The 21,549-nt window shown below is 41.2% G+C and overlaps 1 protein-coding gene across 2 annotated transcripts in view; it reads left to right on the forward strand.

Moving 5' to 3' along the window:
- Window positions 1-21,549, forward strand: part of KLHL29 (kelch like family member 29) — a 338,750-nt gene that overhangs the window by 191,478 nt on the left and 125,723 nt on the right. For both annotated transcript variants that reach the window (XM_014956895.1, XM_014956896.1), the window contains 2 exons: window positions 2,877-3,018; window positions 3,766-4,308. In XM_014956895.1, the coding sequence (XP_014812381.1) occupies window positions 2,877-3,018; window positions 3,766-4,308 (685 nt within the window). The remainder of the gene's footprint in view (window positions 1-2,876; window positions 3,019-3,765; window positions 4,309-21,549) is intronic.

A 21,549-nucleotide genomic window follows, 5' to 3' on the forward strand; every position in this document is an offset into this window, starting at 1 on the left:
TTGCAAAATAGGCAATAGGATTTTTGTAGGATTTAGGAGAGCTGTGTCACATATTCCCTTTCTTACCCATTCTGTACAGAACATATGGGTTCTTTTAAAATTATAGTGTGTGTGTGTGGTTCAGTATTATTTAAGGTACAGGAATATTTTTTTCTTATTTTAGATCGACGCTGTTTTAAAGCAGCTTGGGAATGTAACAAAGTTACACAAGATGCTGCACATCTCCACAATGCCACACAATAATGAGAAGTATGTATTTCAAAACCACTTATAAGACTCGGTTCATACAACAAAGAAATGCAACACACAGATGCCACATGTGGAACGTGCGGGGCATGATTTGAGTTGTGAATCCTCCTGTCTGCCTTTGATGGTTCATAAAAATGCCCAGTTCTCTATATTGCATTTAGTGTTTTTTAAAGCTTTGCTTTGGGATAAATAATAGCGTTTCTGGGGGAAGTATCTTAGCTGATTTATAGGCAGAGAATGCTGGTGGTGCTTTTCTTTCTCTTCTTTCTTTTTCTGCTGCAGAGTGCTTTGGCCACTGTTAAACAGTTTAGCTAGATCCAAAGGGATACTGCTAACATGAACTGGTAAACCACCAACAGCGTTATATCCTCCTGTGTCAAAGACCTTGTACAATGTAAAAGCTAAAGGTATTCACATTAAGCCTTTTCTCAGGACAATTTATAAATAGAAAGCATTTCAAAACTGAGATTTATTTCTTCCCCTCCTGCCTTTTCTTTGCCAAGAATACAGCAGAATGAATCTTAAAGCTCTTGCTTGTCTGCATGTCCTCTCTTTTTACCTTTCCTGACTCGCATTTTTATTTCAATTGCAGAACTTGTAGAAGTAGTAGAAATGGTGGGCGCAGAAGGAAATGTGAATCTAAAACCTGGATATGGTCCTTGGTGCCCATAGGATAGAAAAAAATCAGAAGTCAAATTCCTCTCCACCCCCCCCCCAAAAAAAAAAAAAACCCCAAAAAAAAACACAAAAAAACCCCCCCCCAAAAAAAAAAAAAACCCCCACCACAAAAAAAAAAAAACCACCACCACAAAAAAAAAAAAAACCACCACCCCAAAAAAAAAAAAACCACAACCACAAAAAAAAAAAAACAACAACCAAAAACAATCTTGACACATTAGAGAAATAGCCTGGAAAAAAGAAAAAAAAAAAACAAAAACCAAAAAAAAAAAAAACCCCAAAAGAAAACACCAAAAACCCACAAAAAAACCCCAACAAAAAACAAACAAACAAAGAAAAAAACCCCCACACAACCAAAAAAACCACCAAACCAAAAAACCATGGAAAAGAATAAATTGATACTTTTTGAGATACTAATAATTTGGACACAAGCTGAAAATTCTAACTTCAAGATTCCATAGAAAAAAAGACATTAAGAATCACATTTCCTTGTGTACAGCTGCATTTAGCCAAGGATAGCAATTTCTAGAGGGGAAAATATTCTCACTGTGGCTTCTGGGAGTAGAGAGAGCAGCACAGCAAAAGCTCTGTCCTCCATCAAGGTCTGCACCCAGGACTCCTCACTCCCAGAGCCCAAGGAGGATAAAGCTCAGGTGGAAAAGGGAATGTGTGATAGGAGGCACTTGGATGAAGGGGGATAGCGTTGGAGCAGGGCAGAAGATCTGGTGGGGGTGTTAGGGGCAGGGGGGGGCAGAGAAGGGAAGGCAGGAGGAAACAGGCACCCCTAATGGATTTAAAGATATGAGGAATGACTGATGGGCTTGGGAAAGGTGTGCAGGAATTTGCAGAGGGAATAAATGGGTCCGCTAATGACTTCTTTTCACGGGGCGATTGAGGTACTGAGGAAAAAGGCTGCTGGTGTTGACAGAGATTTCATTGGTACTACGTGACCCAGGGCATTTATGGAGCCGCTGTACCCCGTCTCGGAGCTAAATTACTTCCCAGATGTAAGGCAAACAAGTGATTGCTCAGACTGGTCTCCTGTTCTTTATGGCTTCCGTCCTCAATACTCATTCAGCAATAGGCAGCTGGTTCCATTTTCTTGGTTTAGAGGTTCTGACACCAGTAAAAACAAAACAAAAAAACTTTTAATCTTCCAGCAATGAAATGCGCTGCAGAGTTAAATAAATGAGACCTGTTGGAGCACCCTTGTTTTCTACAGGTGTTTTCTCAGCAAAGGCATGGTTGTTTGGGAAGATCCCTGTAAACTGCAGGGGGGTGCTGGCTTAGCATTTAAATTCATGTGATAGTTTCTTTATCAAGAAATCTCTTTCAGATCATATCCCTTTTGATGATTATTCAGCCCTGATCCTTCCCCTCCTTTACAGTTATTTTAACATCTCTGAAGAACTGCCAACATACCCACTTCAGCGACCAATGACTGTTACGCTGCTTTTTTTTATTGGCATTCAATTTTAAGGGTTGACAGACAGTAAATACTAAGAATTCTCTTTACTGTTCTACAGTAATTTGTCCTATGGTTGTAAATAAGTCTCTCTTGTTCTGCCTTCTGCTAAACAAAACTCACTATTTTGGGAAGAGATTGAGCAAACAGAAGATTGTCCCATTTTATGTAAGTTGTGACTGAATGGATATTACTGTATCTGGTTTGGTGTTTTTATTTTCAAGACAAAAGAAGCAACTTATTTCTGAAAATGCTAGTTTGTTGTGGGTTTTTTTTTAAAGGTGGATCTATTAAATTTCCACAAGTATTTTTTTCAAATATGTTGACATGTCGTGCAAGCCTGGAGGAGAATGATATTCAAAGATTTTAGGACCTTCTTGGACTGTAACAAAAAAACAAGCAGCAAACTACTAGCTATGAGGAACTGTAATTATTCCCAATAGTCTCAACATTTTTATTCTGTATTTTTCTGTCTCTCTGGTAGACACCTTGCATTTCCAAGACTGAAAATCAGCCTCAAGGACTTGCAACGAGCGTCAGGTGGGGACAGACACCCATCAATCAGTCCACGCCCTGGGACACTGATGAGCCTCCATCTAAACAGATGAGGGAGAATGAAAACCCAGGTATGTTTCTAATCTTATTTGTAATTCTACAAGGGAAAATCGTTCAAAGCAAATTCAATGCACTATCTCCATTTACCTCTGTAAATTAGACTTCATTGTGAGCCCTTTCTTTATTCTTTAGCAGGGTTTTTCTCTCATTGTAAAGACCCCTCGAGTTTCTTCTGTGCTGGGGCTAATATAAATGTATTAAGATGCCTGCAAGTTCATTAGAGTGGGGTTTTTTTATCTCCTTCTCTGCCTTCACTAGAGGAAAAGGCACTCTGTAATACTTTAAGACCTCTTTTATGTCCAGAACTACCTGAAATGATTTCCAGCTTCCAGACACATATCATACATTGTGCTACTATGCCAGACGCCTAATTACAATCTTTTTGTAGCGGCTGGAGCACCATTATTATACACACAGAGTGTTTGTCAGGAAGCCATGAAAGCACGGTGGGGAAAGAGGTTAATTTTCTTGGAAGCGTGCGCTTAAGCTGCATAAAGCGCAAAATACATAAAACTGCAAACATGCCGCATGTCACCTGATGAGTATTTTAACAATTGCACTCACATCGCCGTAGCAATTTTAGGCACTTTACGGTTGGGAACGGTTCCAGACCCTGATCAGCTTTAGGTAGCGTGAAGGAGAAGGGCGCGTCGGCACAATTGGGCAGGAGGGGGGAAGGCCGGGGGTGTTTGGTTTTGTCTTCTGCTCTCCCCCCGTGCCCAGCCCGCCGCCATCGCCGGCCTTTCTTCGTGCCGCAGGTGCAGCGCCCTGGGTGACCACGGTGGCGGCCGGCAGCCAGCCCGCCCTCATCACGCACTCCTACGGGATGACGCAGCCGCCCACCTTCAGTCCGGCCGCCAACGTCCAGGCCCCCGTCATCGGCGTCACGCCTTCCCTCCCTCCGCACGTCACCCCCCAGCTCCCGCTGATGCCGGCCCACTACCAGCTCCAGCCGCAGCCCTCCCAGCCCCTCAGCAACATGGTGGTCAACCTCCAGAGCCAGCCCTTGTACACCAACAGCCAACCCCTCAGCATGTCCTCCATGAGCGGCGTGGGCCCCGTGGCCCACCCGGGCCCCGGGCCGGTGGGCAATGGCCACCTGGCCTGCCCCATGCTGCCGCCGCCGCCCCCGGCCCTGCCCTCGGCCGCCCTGCCCAGCAGCGCGCCCACCACCAACGGGCAGGCGGCCGCCCCGCTGCCCCCCAACGCGGCGGGGGGCCCGGACAACACCAACGGGGTGCAGATGCTGCGGACCATCGGCGTGGGGAAGTACGAGTTCACCGACCCCTGGCACCCCAAAGGTAAGGCGGGCCGGGCCGGCCCCGCGGGGCGCGCGGGCGGCGGGGCTGGGGAGGGCGGCGGGACCCCGGGGCCTTCCCGCCACTCTCTTCAGGCCCGACAGCCCAGCCGCGGTGTCTGTCGCCATGTTTTCCTTTGATGGCTACCTTTTATGAGTGAATGATGACGAAACGCAGGGTGTTAGGAAGAGGGAGGATGAGCTGTGCGTGCATTTTGTAGTGAGAAATGGCTTCTGGGCCTGTCATAAGCTGGTGTTCCAATGGTAAAGCAACCACCATTCCCTGCCTCTCCCTTTGAAACACACACCCATGTTTCCATCCAACCACTTTCCTTCTGGCTTCAGTTGTGCCTTAGTCACGACCCTAATGGTCTTTGTCAACCGTTGTCTTCTCCCCCCCTCTAGTAGGAGCCCAAGCCAAATGCAAGTAACGCTGCTGACTGAAGCTGAACAACCCACAACGTTCAGCGTTAAGGGGAAAACTCTTCATTACCAGCTTCATTGGGCTCAAATGCTGCAAAACACCCTGAATAGTCATGAGCGTTCCTGAGAGGTTGACCTTTTCCAATAAGTAGCTTGTAAATGAGCCACACCGTTGGGTCACGTTGGAGTGTTATTTCTGAGTGTCTTACCCTAGACACTTCAGAAATACCTACACTCTGCGTCCTTAGCTTTTAATTTCATTTGCAGAGTTTTCCCTGCCTCCCTTAAAAATCATGACTGTGCCACATGCGCAGGTAAAGCGAAATGTAGCTTACAAAAATATAAATGCAGACCTATCAGCAAAATCAATTACATTGATTTAAAAAAAACCACCCCAAAGGCTTCATTAAGTCTGTGATATTTTATGTATACATTTGTATTCAGACACAATCCATGTGTAAATTATTTACTTGCCACAAGCTATTAAGTTCTATTGTGTAGCTCTGTATTAAAGGCAAGGAATCTCTATTAAAAATGATTAGTCCAATAACTCTTCCTGCTCATTACGTAAATTGTACTTTGGTATGTGCAAATCCTTACCAAATGTCTCTTGAAAAGGAGTTCAGACACAAGCTCAGCAGTACTTTTCTAAAGCTAAAAATTTGGACTGCTTTTAAATTTTCAACTCCCAGCCCCAAATACAATGAGAACCCTTGCTGGATGGTGAGCTTTGGAATTTTGGTGGGCTTTAAGTGATACCGGCCCAGTCAGGTAGCAAAAAATGGATCAACAATTGCTTTATAAGAGTTTTGGTAATTCCTTCACTTTAAAAAAAATAAATCAAAATCCACAGAAGCAATTTGTCAAGTCAGGTTTATAAGTTACAAACCCTTGATTTTGTAGAAGAAGAAAGGGGAGAGATTTATACTCTAATCCTGGTAGACTGAGTTGTAGTGGATCTGCTGGATGTCTCTCTTCTCCATGAAAGCTATTTGTCTTCCAAAAGGCATCATCTCCACTTTTCATAGCCACCTATCCCAATTTACCGCACTGGATACTTGGATACATGATCAAATTAACACGTTTTAAAGGATTACTTGGTGTCATTGGAGACATGTCCAAATATACAGTACAAGGAAAAACACATAAGCTTAAACCACTTTCACTGCGGTAATTTGATCACATATCTGAGCCCTGGTGACACTAACCTAGTGAGACAAATGAGCACGTCAGTGACTGCACACTTGAGGTTAGGAATACTCTTAAATGCCTTGCATACTTAGGGCCAGCAGCATCAGCTGTTATTTACTCTTCCTCCATCAATTAACCTTCAGTGCATCTCTGGCTCACAGATGAAGTAAACTTCAAATCAGAGCCTAAGTAAAAAGATCGTAAAATATTTAATCAGTCTTTTAATATTTGATTTGCAGAGTCTTAGTCAGCATTCTTGCTTAAACTGCTGTAAACCCTTGTCTCGTCTAATTGTCCAAGCGCCGCTGAGCGCAGTCAGCCAAGGAGGTGTTCATTAAGGTGAGGAGGAGAGTGAGTTCCTCACTGGAGTATGCCAGGCATGCCAGATGTAGCTCAGGTTGGGTATTTGGAAACCTTTGTAGCTAGGAGAGGCTCATAAGGGGAATATTAAAACGAGCAGTATTTCTAACCCACGACAACTGCTGACACATTAGCCATACACAGAAACTGCAAGCTGGACAGCTGTTTTCCCAGGGATTAGCTAACTCCTCTAAGACCATCAGGTATTGAGTTATTCCTGTTTCTGTGGTGGTTAAAAACAAACAAAAGTAAGATAATGAAGCATGCATATACAAATGTCTCATAAGCAGATCTTATTTTATAAAGTCATCTGTTCATCCAGTTTCCAGTCTTAAAAGCCCTTGTGCCTAAAGCTATAATTCTTCTTGTCAAACCTTAAGTCAGCGAAGACGTATGTTGGGTTTGGTTGTTTTGAATGAGAGAGAGGGAATCAGGAAATAGAAGACAACTGGGTGTCTAACCAGACTTTAAAACCTCACTAGGAGAAGATTCTTAATATGAACTGTATGGATTTCAATGTGGCTTGATTTTCAAATTATTTTTTGTTTTAATTTTTGCCCTCAGGGATTTCAGTCTCTAAAGCCTGACTGACTTCACAGTCTCACGATAGACACCTTTCTCTCTGAGAAGGAATGGAACTATGAGACAGTTTTGCGCTATTCAAATATACAAGTTGAAACTAGTTCTCTACAAATTTCATTTAAATATTCTCTGTCTTTCTTGGGGAACCTTGGCTAGTATTATGATAAGAGCCACTGCTAATGGCCTTAAGATCTATCTCATTATCCTGAGATACTCTGTATTATTATTTCACTTGACAATCCAGTCTTGTACAGGTTTGAATAATTACTGAACTATCCCTTAAGTGGAAGAGCAGTTCTTGCTGGTTAATATGATGGGGTTTCTTATATTTTTAGACTTTATTAGGGAGCCGATTTGAAATGTCATGTTTTATTTCCCATAATTGTCTTTCATTTAGCTGTGTACATGTTGGGGCCACATTATACTGTATTCATGCAGAACTAGGTTTCTTGTGTAGCTGTTTCTAAACAAAAGTAAGCAAATAAGTTGTCAAAAGTTAAAGGCATTGCTCGTATGCTGTCTCATTTGCAATAGGTCAAGAGATCTCACTTAAATGACTGAAAGAGTCGAATCATTTCTATGGCTCTTCAAAAAATGAATTTTGGTAACAAGAATCATGATATAAACCAGATACGTCATTCTCTTTGCAATGTCACAGCTAATTCCCACCTAATTCCATTGAAACTACTTGGAAGAAAATAATTTTTGCATGGATTAGAGAATCTTCTTGGTCTGGATGGGTTATATTCTGTGATGAGATTTTTTATTGCTTCTGTAATATGTTAAGTAGGAATGTTAAGTTTAGCTACATGATCCATTTACTTAGTGAATTTGTAAAGCAGTTACATTATGAGAGACATAAATAATGTTTCAAAGTAATTATTGCTTTCAGCAATGTGTGAAGAACTGTGGAGATGCCTTATGAAATGCATGGGATCTTTTCCCATACACAATCAACATCAGTTTTGAGAGGTGTCTGGTTTGGCCTGTAATTGCCCTGTGATTAGGATTTATGCCAAATACTCTTAGCTGACTTCAAAAGCCATGTCACCTTAACACAGACATGTAACCTAATATTTTAGAACAGTCAGCCCTTGTTTTCTCTCCGTGTCCCTCAGCCTTGCTCTGTAATCTAAAGATTAAGTGCCACGGAATTAATAAAGCAGAATATTCAGAACCATGAAGATGTTAATTGTGAACATACTCAGTGAAGATCAAGTTCTCAGAGCCAAATTCTTATGTGGCTTCTTCAGAAAATGCGGAGTTGCAAATAATCTTCAAACATGATTTCAGTTTCTTCAGGCTACATGATGTGCCAGCACAAGTTGTCGCTTGCACAACGTGCCTGCAGAGAAGAGAGAGGGATGGAAACCGTCCCTTCAGTTTCTGACACAAGGTGCCGATATCCCATGCCATGGCACAGTGACAGAGACCAATGTCTATGTGCCTGCCAATCCAATTGAGCCCAAGCGGAGAGAAATTAATCAGTCTGGTGAGCAGCTAGAAGAGATTGGTTTCCTCACAGAAATAACTGAGATTTAGTCCTTGACTTTGTCATAGGGGAATATGCTTCTTTATATCCAAGACTTGTTGTAAATCCAAAATTGAACCCTTGGTGGATAGCCCTGCCATATGTAGGACATAAACGTTCCAACTTGGACTTTGAGATCTCTTATACATATGAAAAGACACTTTCTTCATACACTCAATACACTTCGAAGCATAGTTGCTAGCACAAAAAATGAGGAAAATACAATTCTTCATTGCAGTACTTTCTCCTGCAATACAAAATCAGCCATGGACATCAGGGGTTTTAATTTGTGGATTTTCATGGATAAAATTGATATTTGTTTCTGTAGTATTTTTGTTCTTTAATTCTTTGGTTTGCAGTCCTTAACTAGTGGGAAAAGAAATAAGATGCTAATTAGTGTTCAGAATCTAATGACTGTAGAAACATAACAATATCAGAAATAAAATCTGAATGTTAATCCTTGTAACACTAATTTCTTACCACTTCATTTTCAAGCATCACCAAATACCACGAACTAAACAATAACAAAATTACAAACGAATGCTGTTGCATCATCACTTATTGATTGCACCTTTCACACTTGACTTTATTGCATCGGAATTCTCATTAGAGCTCAGACAATATTTACTTTCCTTAATCATGGAAATCTACCTAACAAGGTAGACTATAACATTTTGTCAATAACCATCAACTTTTTCTTCACAAAAGGTTGATTTTTCAAAGGGATTTCAGTTTCACCTGCTATTCTGTGAGTGTACCTAGTTCTAGACATGAATGCTGGGGGGTGGGAGGTGTTTAAATTCAAAGTGTAAACCAACATTTGGAATTCTAATAACATTACTTAAAGGATATTGTGTGATGAAGACTCTAGAAATCCTGGTTGTAGTTCTCTGCATTGCACCAGAATACATGGCCTGTGTCACCTTAGGAAAATCTCCCTTATTTTTGTTTCCATAGATATAGGTAGGTAGATAGGTAGATGATACAAAATTGCAGATATAAAAGTATACATAAAATTTTAGTATGTGTGTGTACATATGTATATACATATATATATGAATATGTATGCATATAGTTGTGGGGAAGGAAGTCTACAAAACAAATAATAGTGCATTCTAGCTCCTGGTTCTGGTAGGAGAGTTAGGTTAGCATTGTGCGTGCTTCTGACTGTGTTTTGCTTAAGGTAGTCTTGATATTCTGGGGCAGCCTAAATGGTACCAAGATACAGATGACTTGTGATCAACTTGTAAGCTCAACTTGGTAATGATGCATAAGACTTCACAGAATCACAGAATGGTTGAGGTTGGAAGGGACCTCTAGAGATTGTCTGGTCCAGCCACTCTGCTCAAGCAGGGCCACATAGAGCTTTTTGCCCAGGACTGTGTCCAGATAACTTCTGAATATCTCCAAGGATGGAGATTCCACAACCTCTCTGGGCAAGTTACCGTCCGTCACAATGAGAATATGTTCCCTGATGTTCAGAGGGAACCTCCTGTGTTTCAGTTGTGCCCATTGCCTCCTGTTCTGCTACTGGGCACTGCTCAAAAGAGCCTGGCTTCGTCCTCTTTGCACCCTCCCTTCAAGTATTTACATACATTGATGAGATCCCTCTGAGCCTTCTCTTCTCAAGCTGAACATTCCCAGCTCTGTCAGCCTTTCAGCAGAGATGCTCCAGTCTCTTCATCATCTTCATGGTCCTTTGCTGGACTCTCCAGGAGGTCCATGTCTCTCTTGTACTGAGGAGCCCAGAGCTGGACACAACACTCCACATGTGGCCTCACCAGTGCTGAGTAGAGGAGAAAGATCACGTCCTTTGACCTGCTGGCAATACTTTGGCTAATGTAGCCCAGGATACCATTAGCCTCTTTGCAACAAGGGCACACTGCTGCCTCGTGTTTTAGCACATACACACACAGTAATGAACTTAAAGGAAACTGCTTGAACAGGTCCCCAAAAATCAAATCTTTTCCAAGATTAATTACAGTCTTCTGACATGAGAATAATCTTAATGGAATTGCAGAGTTGATGAGGGTATCTAAGCCATCACTTGAGTGAGACTGAAGTACGTTTCGCCTTTTTGTGTTGCAGGTGGAGTATTTTCAGTAATTCCTGCGCTGTCTTTTAATGCTGCTATTGGTCAGGTCGTGACAGACAGTGATTTAGTGCGCTGAAGAGTCAGAGAGGACTTGTAATAGTCCTAGAACATTGCCTTGCTAAACGTACAGCATAAAGAAGGTCATCGGATTCTCTTGATTGACAGCTCTCAGTATGTGAATGACTTGAGATTTCTAAGTTTCAACTGGAGCAGGAGCCTCTCACCACTACCAATATTTTATGAGGGTTATTGTAAAAAAAAAAGTGTGGGGTTAAGGTGTGTTAAAACTCCCTGAAACAGCTCTTAAAAGTCATCTAGTCCATGCTGCTTTTTGTAATACCCATTTTTTTTAAATATGCACCAGCTTTGCAACTGTAATTCATCTGCTCTTGAAAGTACAGAGCTGAAGAACTTTGATTTTACTCCGTTATGTGATACTTTGTCATCACTTGCAGATACTCTTCAGTAATTAGACAGTGGTATGCCTTGAGTTTCTTTCCACTCTGAAGTCTAAGACACAGTTTGCTTAGAAGCTGTTTTCTTAACAAATATGGTTTTGTCCATGATAGGGACCACTAAATACATTCAAAATAAGTCTGAGAGGCAGCAGAGTTCTGTTGAATTACTGTTTTCTCTCCCGTTGACACACTACTAAACTCACAAAGTGCAAAATTTCTCAGGAGCTGGATGATAACCAAAATCTAGGCTTCCTTTTGGCACAGAATACAGAAGTGGCAGCTCTTTATAAATACAGCCCAAATTTCTAGGCAGGCTACCTACCCATCCGTCCAAATGCTGTTCCAAAAAATCCCTTGCAGGGAAGTGCATTTGGATGTTTTGAAAGTTATTAATTGTCCAAGACACTTGCAGAGTCTCTGTTCTCCTTTCAGAACCCCTTGTGTTTAATTTCTGATTCCTCTGACCTTGTCTTCCCTTGGTCTTCTGCATTGTTCAACTCCTGGCATGTATTTGGATGCAGCCCTTGTCTGCATCCAACCCCTGGGATGCAACAGGAGACATACCTGTTCCCTCATATGCCTGGGGCCACCTTAGGGCTACCTCTCCTGAACATTCAGTTCTCTCCACAACTTTGGCCTTTACTTGAATTTTCAACTAAGATTTCTTCCTGGTCACAGCAGGATAATTCCACTTCTTCTGCTGTCATGGCTTAAAAAATGGGCGGTCAAGTTAGAGCTCCTACAGAGAGCAGAGAATGGGGACTTAGCACTCAGTCCAAACTGAACAAGCTGGGTCCATCAGGAACCAGACTGGGCATTGGTGTATGCACTGAAGTGTTCTCAAGAGGGACTATTCTGTGATCTCTGGAGATCTCCAAACAAGTGGATTTATTAGATTGAAAATGGGTTTTGGTTTCCCTACAAAAGAATGGAAATGCTTTTTTTTTTTTAATCAGCAGTCATCCATGGATGCGTTCCTGGACTCTGAATGGAGAAGAATCATTTCTGTCTCGTTGCATTCAGAACAAGAATGATTCTGTCCCATGATTTAAAAAAGTCTGAACAGATTTTTGAAATACAAACATTTCCAAATAGAGACTGTTCTTACCCTGCTGTGCCTTGAGATTGCTGATGATAAGCTCTGCTGTCCCATGGCAAGGCTGGGCTTTGAGCTGCAGTCAATACTAATGATAACATGGGATTAAACAACACCTTGCATCTTCAAAGTGCTTTTGTGGACATATTTTTTTTTAAAAAATTAACTTTAAATAACTGATGTGAATATTTTGTGAGACTAAAGATACAAGAACTTTGGAGGACGCGAAAGCAAGAATATCTCTCAGGAAACTGATTTTGGTGTAATGTCCCTCAAATCTGCTTGTTTCAGATGTCTTCCATGTTCACAGAATACATACTATGAGGAGAGGAATGCTGTGTTGAATTTGTAGTAATGCTTTCTTTTCTTTAGTGTTTCTTTCATTGTTCAAGTAGGAGATAATTTGGGCAACAATTTGAATGGTGCCTGCAAGAAAATTCTTCCCAGCCACGGACATAGTTGTTTCTATATGTTGTGTTCCTGTACATTGTCACAAAGATGTGCTGCTAAGTTCTTTCTTCACAGTAGAATGGTTCAGCTTCTTGCATTTGGTCTGGTTTGTGTTATGCATATATTCAGGTTTCTAGGTGTACCAAGTGAGGGTAACTAGATATTTGTATATAGTTCCATCTTAACATTTACATGTCATTATGTTGGATTCCTGGATTAGGTATTCTGGAAAGTATCATAAGGTGATGAAATCATCAGAGGGAAAGAGGTACATAAGCTTGCAGGAATGGTTACTCATAGACAAAACTTCCATCATGGAGATGTGCAAGTAAAAAGGGCATGAAGTTTTGTCATATTAAATTCAGAAAATAACAGCATGCTTCCTACTCTTTTGGAAAAATCCTTGAGCTGCTGACAGAATCAGGAGGTTCAAGAGACGTATTGGACCTGGAGTAGAGACTGTAATGTATACATATACCTATATATACCCACAACTAAGTCGGGAGCATTTGACTAGACAAAGTGCGAAGTCAAGTTTGCACAGTATGACTGTGTAATACTTTCCAAGGAGCTAAAGCAGATTGGAGGGTTTGCCTAAAGACTTCCTACATTATATTTTGCATGATGCTCATTGCTGTTACTACAACAAAAAAACCCCAAGACCATAGGATCAAAGAGAACATTGTGTTTTTATTCATGATTCCTCTGATGTTTCAGAGGAAGACAAAATGTGTTTTGCCCATCAATCTGCACACTGAAGTATTTGGGTGAGGATGAGGAAGGTGGTATGAAAAAGACAAAATTGGCTAAAATGGAAGAGTTCTTAAGAGAAATGTGGGCTGATGCTCCTGTTCAGTCTGACTGATTTAGAGAGATCCATATCCAACAACAAGCGCAGCTCATCTGCGTGACCTTTTCCTTCTGAATGAAAAGGGAAATGTTCCTTGCATTCCCAAGCTGTGGATGTTCTTTAAAATGAGGATCATTTTGCACAAAACACTACCATCCTGTGGAAAACAGATGGAGGAGCAGTGCTACTAGATTCCTGTTGCCCGTAACCTGGAAAATAAGAGATTCTGCTCCTTGCCTTTTCCTGAATGCTGTGCAGACTTTGTTACAGATGTGAATTTTCTAGATGGCTGAATGTGCTGGGGTTTAGATGTTTTTCTGTTAGATATACTCCTATTGTGGCCAAACCATCCTGTTTTATGAACAGTGCGTATCTTTGAGGGTTTTTTTATACTTCTGTAGGAAAGTTTAGAGCTCTGGTTTGGAAGCCATACTGAACATCCAAATAGAAAGCACTTTTCAGGAGCGTTTCAGAAGAACTGTCACTCTGTGGGTAGCAGGTATCTCCAACAGGAATCAATCAAGTGATTTCATGTTTACATAGATGTAGGTATTTAACCATCAGTATGTAAAGAATCCTTGCACTCTGAAGAAATACGAAGCAAGAGCAGGGGTTCCTGTTTCTTCAACTCCCAAGTAACACAGTTCTTCATCTATTTTAGTTGCTGGAATGGTAAAAGCAAATTTGATGTCCTGTGCAAGGATCAGCTGTTCAAGGACAGTCAGATCTGTGTGTGAGTAGAAATCAAGTACATTGCAAGAGCAGCCAATCTGTTAATGCCCCACACCAATAAGATTTTTTTCGGTGAGAACTTAAATGAGTTCCACAGCCCTTCCCTGGAAGTGCCCCTTATGCCTTTGGATAAGTCATCATTACTTACCTTTTTTTTTTTCCTTCCTCTCAAAACTGCCATATAGGCAAACCACGTGCAGTGAATCCAGGTGTTATCAGTCAGGGCTGCTTTAATTCACTTTCATAGAGATAAAGTGGTGCTGAGAACACCTCTTGGCTTTAAGGTTAAACTCAATCAAGAATTTTACTAAAGCCAGGAAATTCTTTTAGCATATATTTTTGTCCAAATTCTTACGTATTGGAGTGCTAGATTCAGTATTTCAACTTCCTGAGTCGTCTTTCTTTGTTTTAAAGTAGAGAAGGGCTATTTGTATACTAGAGATAATGTATTAACGCATTATGAAGACAAATTCTAAATATCAAATTTTTTTTCAATAAACAGTTGCGAGAAGGAGCCTATTTCAAAATTACAAAGTCCTTTTGCATTTACTGAGTTAGTAGTGTTGGCTGGTTCCTACCCCTTTGAACGCTCCAAGAGCAGCGCTGGGTTTTTAAGATAGCTTCACACTGCGGTGGGAGGCAGCCAGCCCCGGGGTGGAGTGGGACCCACACTGTGTTTGTGACAGAAAAAGGGGTAGCCTTATTGCATCCAAATGAAATAAGAGAGGTGGTTTTAAGAATGCAATTTATAATTACTCACTCTGGATCTAGATTATAATTACATAGTCTGGAACTGTGCCAGGACACTGAAATTAATATTTCGAGTTTGGAGGGAAGAAAAATGAGATGGTGTTTGGCTGGGTTGGTAGCTGTCTATCAGCCATGAATTCACAACCGGGAGACTTGAAGGAACCTACCTTGAACCTTGAACCTACCTCCCAAGAACAGATGAAGAGACTTTTACTTAAAATCTTAAAAGTAAAACAGAATATGTAAAAAAAGATACTGTAGAAAGGAAAAGACATGATGACATCTTTGAATCTTATATATGGTTAGTAAATGAGAAAGAAGAATCATTTATATTCAAAAGTGAAGACTTATTTTAAAGAACCCTAACAAGCAGTCAAGCCTGATAGATGAGATTTCTTCCCTGACTTAGCTAAATTTAGAAAGTAAGCATGTCACTCAGTCATTTAAACACGGGCAGGTAGGGCCATGTTTATGCTGGGACCATAGTGCATCTTACGTGGTCTCTTGGCTCCGGCAGGGTGCAGCTCTTCCATGGGCACTGGCTGTTTGTAGGGGTCTTGGCTATCCCAGAACATGTCAGAAGGGTATCAGGGACCAGTGTATGAGTGACTGCACTGAGCTCCTCTGAGCCTGTGAGAATAGAAGGATTCTGTGATTCTATTCTATGATTTTCTCTAAGTGAGGTGAGCAAAGACATCTAGTCCCTCTTTTGTGATCGAGCTGGCTTTCCTCAGCTGCCCGTGGAAAGCTGCTTTATCAGGCATCACTTTCATGAGTGTAACTAAAGCTAATTTGGGCATATATTGTCAACAGTTTTGATTCATGGTTTGTTAAACTGCTACTTACACTGTTATCTCACATAATTTCCAATTCTGTCTTATACTGTTTAATAGATTAAGGCCTACTAAGAGGGTTAAGGTTAAGGGAGAGGCTTACATACCTCATTCAGGAGACACCTCTTGCAGTAGTGTGGTGTCCTGCAGGGTACTCGAGCTCTTTGGTTCAGCAGTGACTCAGAAAAAAAGAGTGCCATGTACGCTGTTTCCACCAGCGCTTGGTCTTTTCTCAAAGGTTTCCTCACTAATTCCCAGCTCATCACGGTCCTCATCAGCCTGTGTAATGTGCTCATCACACGCTCATTTTCAGCTTTTGATTTGGCCAGGCTGTCTGCTGGGGAAGGTTTCCTCCGGTAGAAGTCTCCAGGTACATGAACAAGTGAGCTCTAAGTGTTACTAATAAAAAATCCTTTAATCCACTTTAACAATGATAAATTGGAACTGAGAACTTCTCCATACTTTACAGCCACATTCAGTTCAGACTTTCACTTAAGTCAGGAAATCATTTTACAGGCAAGAGAAAAGTCCTAAACACTCTGCTGTGGACGATGGGAATTAAAGGCCAAATGCCCAATTGCTTTTACTGGGTATAATCTGAAGCACCTACTCATGACTGAAACTTCCACTGACATGGCTAATTCATAGCAAATTCACTTGTCTTTGCTGTCTTTTTATTTTTAATCCACCATGGAATGTCCCTTTTAATTTTCTTCACATTGTAGTCAGTGCATGATGAAATGAAGTAGCTCATATGGGCCACAGAAGTTCAGAACGAGCAAAGTTCTGGCTAAAATGCACTTTTCTGCTACATTGTCTTGGTAGTAAGTACCTCACACCTAAAACCTGTACTATTGCCACCTGCTATCCTACATTTTCTTTCTGCTTCTATGTTGAAGAACATGGCATGATCAGATATGAGGAAAAATTAAGTCTTGTTATTAATTCTTCTTTCCCAGAAGCATGGGAGTTTGAGGAAAGGGCTCACCCAGAATGGTTTGTGCTTCTTGTAATCCCTACAGATCTCTCTTCCAATAGTGGCACTTGAACATCTCCCACAATACAGCTCTTTGTAGCGTTATACCAGGCATGAAATAGTGTCCAGGCAGAAGGAAGGCCCTTGGAGAGGTCTTTACCCTCTCTGGCTTTTCACACATCAATACCATTGCTGGGTTCCTTGTTGGAACCACCTACGTGCCATCACCTTGGGTGACCTGGTCAGGCTTTAGGAGGCAACACACGTTCCACCACCTGGTTTCCAAGCATCCATCCCTTATTTGCAGGCAAATGCAGGCTTATTGTTTCATGTCTAATTTTGAAAATCTGGCCCCAGTGGCAGTTTTTTTGTACATGGGTATACTAACATCTGGCTTTTACTGGCTTGGCAGCCAGTCTATATCATTAAGTAGAACCAAACTATGCATTGATATGGACGGAGATGATCCTCCACCAATTTCCAAAAGGACGGTAGGGCTATTGGCAAATTGGACAGTTGGAGAAATTCTCTCTCTCTCTCTCTTCATTTTCGTGATGTATCAGGGAATAAAATTGAGGGGAAAGCAAAAAACAAACTAATGTGAATGTAATTCCCAAATTTCAATCTTCTGTATATTATGGGTCATTACCCGTTAATTTGCTAAATGGCAGTTTTCTATGAAAGAAAAGTTTTGTTTAGCTGTATAATGATGACAGATGATGTAATTAGTATCATCCCCGCATTGAAAATGATAAAAGCATTTCTTTTGTGTGTCACTGCTCTTAGACAGTATAATATCAAAAATGATAACAGTATGAAAATTGCACCGGCCGCTTTCATATTGTGCATGTAGAATATCTCGGTGATATGATACAAGTAATGACAGGTACTTTGCCATGTATTCATTTTCTCCACTCTCTAGCCTTTATATTACAGCAAAATTAAAGCACAGCACTAAGCAAACGAGACGTGCCTGAATGCAGACCCATCTTGTGAGACTGTAAATGGCTAAAGTCCCTTTACTATTGCTGGGTATGATAATTAAGCGATTATAAACAGGGGTTTTGAGGGAGAACATTGAATCGTTTTTTCAGTTAAAGAAGTTGGGGGGGTATTTTAATTTCAGGCCACATTTGTTGCATGAATTAGTTTTAATTATATTCTGTATAAGTACTTGCCCCATATCCTGGTTTTGATAGTGGTAGATATTCTCATTTAAATATAAATAAATGCCAAACTTATTTAACATGGAAAAGTGACTGCTGTGACTGTGTAGTAACAATTTTCTCTTTGTTGCCATGGTTTGGATTTTTATATAAGCTTTGCAAATATAATAAAGCTAATGGAGCTCTTCATCCAAGGAAATGGGTATATTCAAGAAAATAAATTACATTTTGCAAGCTAATGAGCTCTACTAATTGTGTTTATCCTTGTGAATTAATACAATTTAAGCAAATCTATCCCCCAAAATCAAGCATTTGATTGCATTTTAGCTGCGTGGAAATCAGAACATCCGGATCAAATCTGAGTTTACTGGATATCTAAGGGGTAGGGGAGAAGGTTAATTTTCATTGACTGGTACAGCTGGTGCTAGCTCCTAGTAAAGCAGGAAAAGTTAGGCTTTGGAAGTTGTGACTTTCATCTTTCCTTATTTTTATTTTTTTTTTAGCTACTTCCCACACAGACAGAATTCTCAACAAAGAGTGGGTATAATAGTGTAATAAATCCTATGTAATACCATGGCAGGCATGTACGAGCCATGCTAATTAGCCCACATGCCCACAGGACAGGATAAGGGAAGGAAGGAAGGAAGGAAAAGGGAATAACTGTTGTACTTTTTAAGAGACAACTTGTCTTCACCACCTCCCTCTCTCCCTCCCTCTTCTCACTCTTTCCTGTGCCAACATTTGGATTTCTTTTCTTTTTTTTTTTCTTCTTATAAACAGGTTTTCATTTCAGTGAGGCATTTTGGGAGATGTAGGACAGAGTAGAAAACTCTGTGTATATTCTGGCAGATTTTAGGTTATCCTCCAGTTTGGCTTTTTTTGGAAGAATGACAGAGAGTAGAGACAATGGTCGGTCTGAATGCTTGAAAGGCTGCGAATACCCCCAAAAACTCACAAGCAAACTGCATTGGTCAACAGCAACGGGTGGGCAAGTGCTGGCCAGGAGGTTGGAGGGTGACAGCAGTTGTCAGGGATGGGTCCTTACGGAGATGGCTCAGTTTGCCACGCGTTGGGTCGGTGCCATTTTCAACAGGGGGAGAGAATGCTCGCCCGAGATGAAGCCTGAGCCTGACCCACTGCGCTTCCTTGGGCCCGACCGCGCCGCAGCCCGGCTTTTTTCTCCTCCCAGATCATTTTCAGCGCCGACGCAAGAGTCCCAGCAGTTAACAGCCGTGGCAGATTCCTGGGATAGGGCAGGCTTGAGATCAGAGCTCTCCTGTTTCTCGGCAGCGGGCCCCTCTTCATTTCAAACCAGGCTCAGGAAGCAGAGCCAGCCAGCCTTTCCTGGCTGCTGAAAAAATAGCATCCTAACGGTGGATAGCAGGCACAAAATAGGGGTTAAAAGTTAAATTATTCGTTTGCTTGTTTATTGCAGCTCAGGTAAGAGCTTGGATGATCTTTCCCAGTCTGTGCACTTAAAAAAAAATACACTCCTTCCAACCCTTGCTTAGGATGGAAAATACACTTCACTCCATCCCATTCAAGTGCTTAGAAGTGCTTTAGGACTTGTCTTCTAGAAGTTTTTGGATTAATTATGTTTGTGTAGTGAGAAGAGCACAGCTCCTCAGTGTAGATGCAACTGCATTGTTACAAGGATGCTTAGAATAACTTATTCTGGAAGGAGTAAAGAAGAAAATTAAGAGTGGTAGTATGATCACACCTGTAAGCTGGTATAATTGTGTTGAGACTAGGGACTGTATTGGAGTAATAACTTTGGGGAAAAAAATATTATTTGGTCTTATAAGTGAGGTACTTATATAAGGAAATATCTTGATGCACAGAGCCATCCTGGGTTCCACAGATTCCCATCTGAGCCATACTGCAGATAGGTAAGTGTAGGGTCTCAAAGTACACATTAATAAAACAATTATCTTGTCAATGATGAGGAGTGTAGAGCTACCTTTAGTAGAGGTTACTATAATTTTTCATACAAGAACAGGGAATTTTGTGACATTTTTATTATTTAACAGCACATCACCTTTAAAAAAAATAAAAAGAGGATGCCAAAGGAAGATTAAAGTGCAAAAAGCTTTACATGAAAAATATTGTTCACCTCTGACGGAAACTATAGGCAGCTGGGAGAAAAGGATCTGGAGTTCGTTCAGTTCTCAGCGTTGAAAGATTTTGATAGTAGTTTAAAAGTTATCTGTTGCTGCAAAACTGGATCTCAGAAATGAGTATAGCCATGATGATATGATAGTTTTGGGCCACTGACTGCACAGACCCCCATGAATCTGCGAGAGATAAAATCAAAGTAGAACCTCAGTTTTGAACTTCTTTTTTCTACAGCACTTGAGTCAGATCTTCAGTGTTTCATGTCTCGCCGCGTGGGGTTGTAGGGGTCGCTTCTCAGGCCCTGCTGACCCCATGCAGATTTATTGTAGAATTGTTTCGGTGAAAACAGGGCTTTGATACATCATGCGGGTTGCCTAGTGACTCCTGCAAAGTGCTGACCACCCCAAGTCTGAGAGAAGAGATACCTGCGCGGAGCCGAGCTCTATTACGGGTTATAAAGCTGGGACAGGTTTGAATGATAGGAAGAGTTCTGGCAGGCTGTTAGCTCTCATCAGCTGGGAAAATGGAGATGTTTATTAATAAGAACCTTTGACATGAAATGCATGATATGTGCCCCCTGCGCTAGGCCTATGATTAATAACGTTAATTATGGGGAGTTCATTATAGTCTCATGGGGATGTGATACGTAATTCAGCCAGCATTTCGTTGTAAATTAGCATTAATGTCCACTTTAAGTACAGTAGCTATCTATAGCCATGCAGAAGGAGCTGCAGTCAGTATGTACAATAACATCACCTCCTTATTAAATGATGGTAGACTTTTACCTCAAAGAATTATAGACCTATTAGCATTTCTCCTGCCTTAAATCTTTGCTGTGGCTGGCAGTGTAATATCTGTTGCGACTAACCTACTGGTGCTATAAAAACTTTTCTCAGTGGTGTTAGAAGAGAGTCTAGCTCCTTGCTGATTTTATAAAGGAACCAGATAATTTTAAAATCTGGTTGGAAGTCGTCTTTATTGCATTTTCATTAGCAATTAAAAGAGCATGTAACCTAATGGTTTTTTCACCCTGGTCCAGAGAAATTATGCACAGTGGGCAGCTCTTCAGTTGGTGTAAACCATCCGGGATGTAATGAAAGCAATGAACCTTCACTGATTTGCGCTGAGAATCTCGCCTGCTCCAAATTGTTCAAACATACGCCTTCCTAAGGCTATGCTTTATTGTTAACTTGTTTAATAATGAAAAAATATTTCATCTTATTCGAAATTCCTTTTCCCTAGCTTGACTGCCAGGAATCCCTTGTGAAACTGCCTCTGTCTGGCCTCAGTTTCTTCTGAACTGCACGTGCTGATTCACTTACCTTCACACAAATGACCCTTGTATACAAACACCATTTCTTTTCATCCTTATGTCGCATCTCAGGAACCAACAGATACTCGGAGCCACTGCCTTCCTGTGATGGATCCTGGAAATAGCCTGGAGGACCATAGCCATGGTGGCCCCAAATATTTACGCTTTTAAGCAGCTGGAGAAGCAGCTGGTGGCACTGTGGGAAACATCAGGCAGATGCCAGAAATCAGCTGAAGGACAGGAGCCTTCATTAAAAGACTATATGTATATTAAAAGGCTTAAATGTATAAAAAGGGTTCCAGTCAAAACAGAAAGAATAGCAGAG

Source organism: Calidris pugnax, unplaced genomic scaffold, assembly GCF_001431845.1.
Source record: "Calidris pugnax isolate Ruff unplaced genomic scaffold, ASM143184v1 scaffold171, whole genome shotgun sequence".
Lineage (NCBI taxonomy): Eukaryota > Metazoa > Chordata > Aves > Charadriiformes > Scolopacidae > Calidris > Calidris pugnax.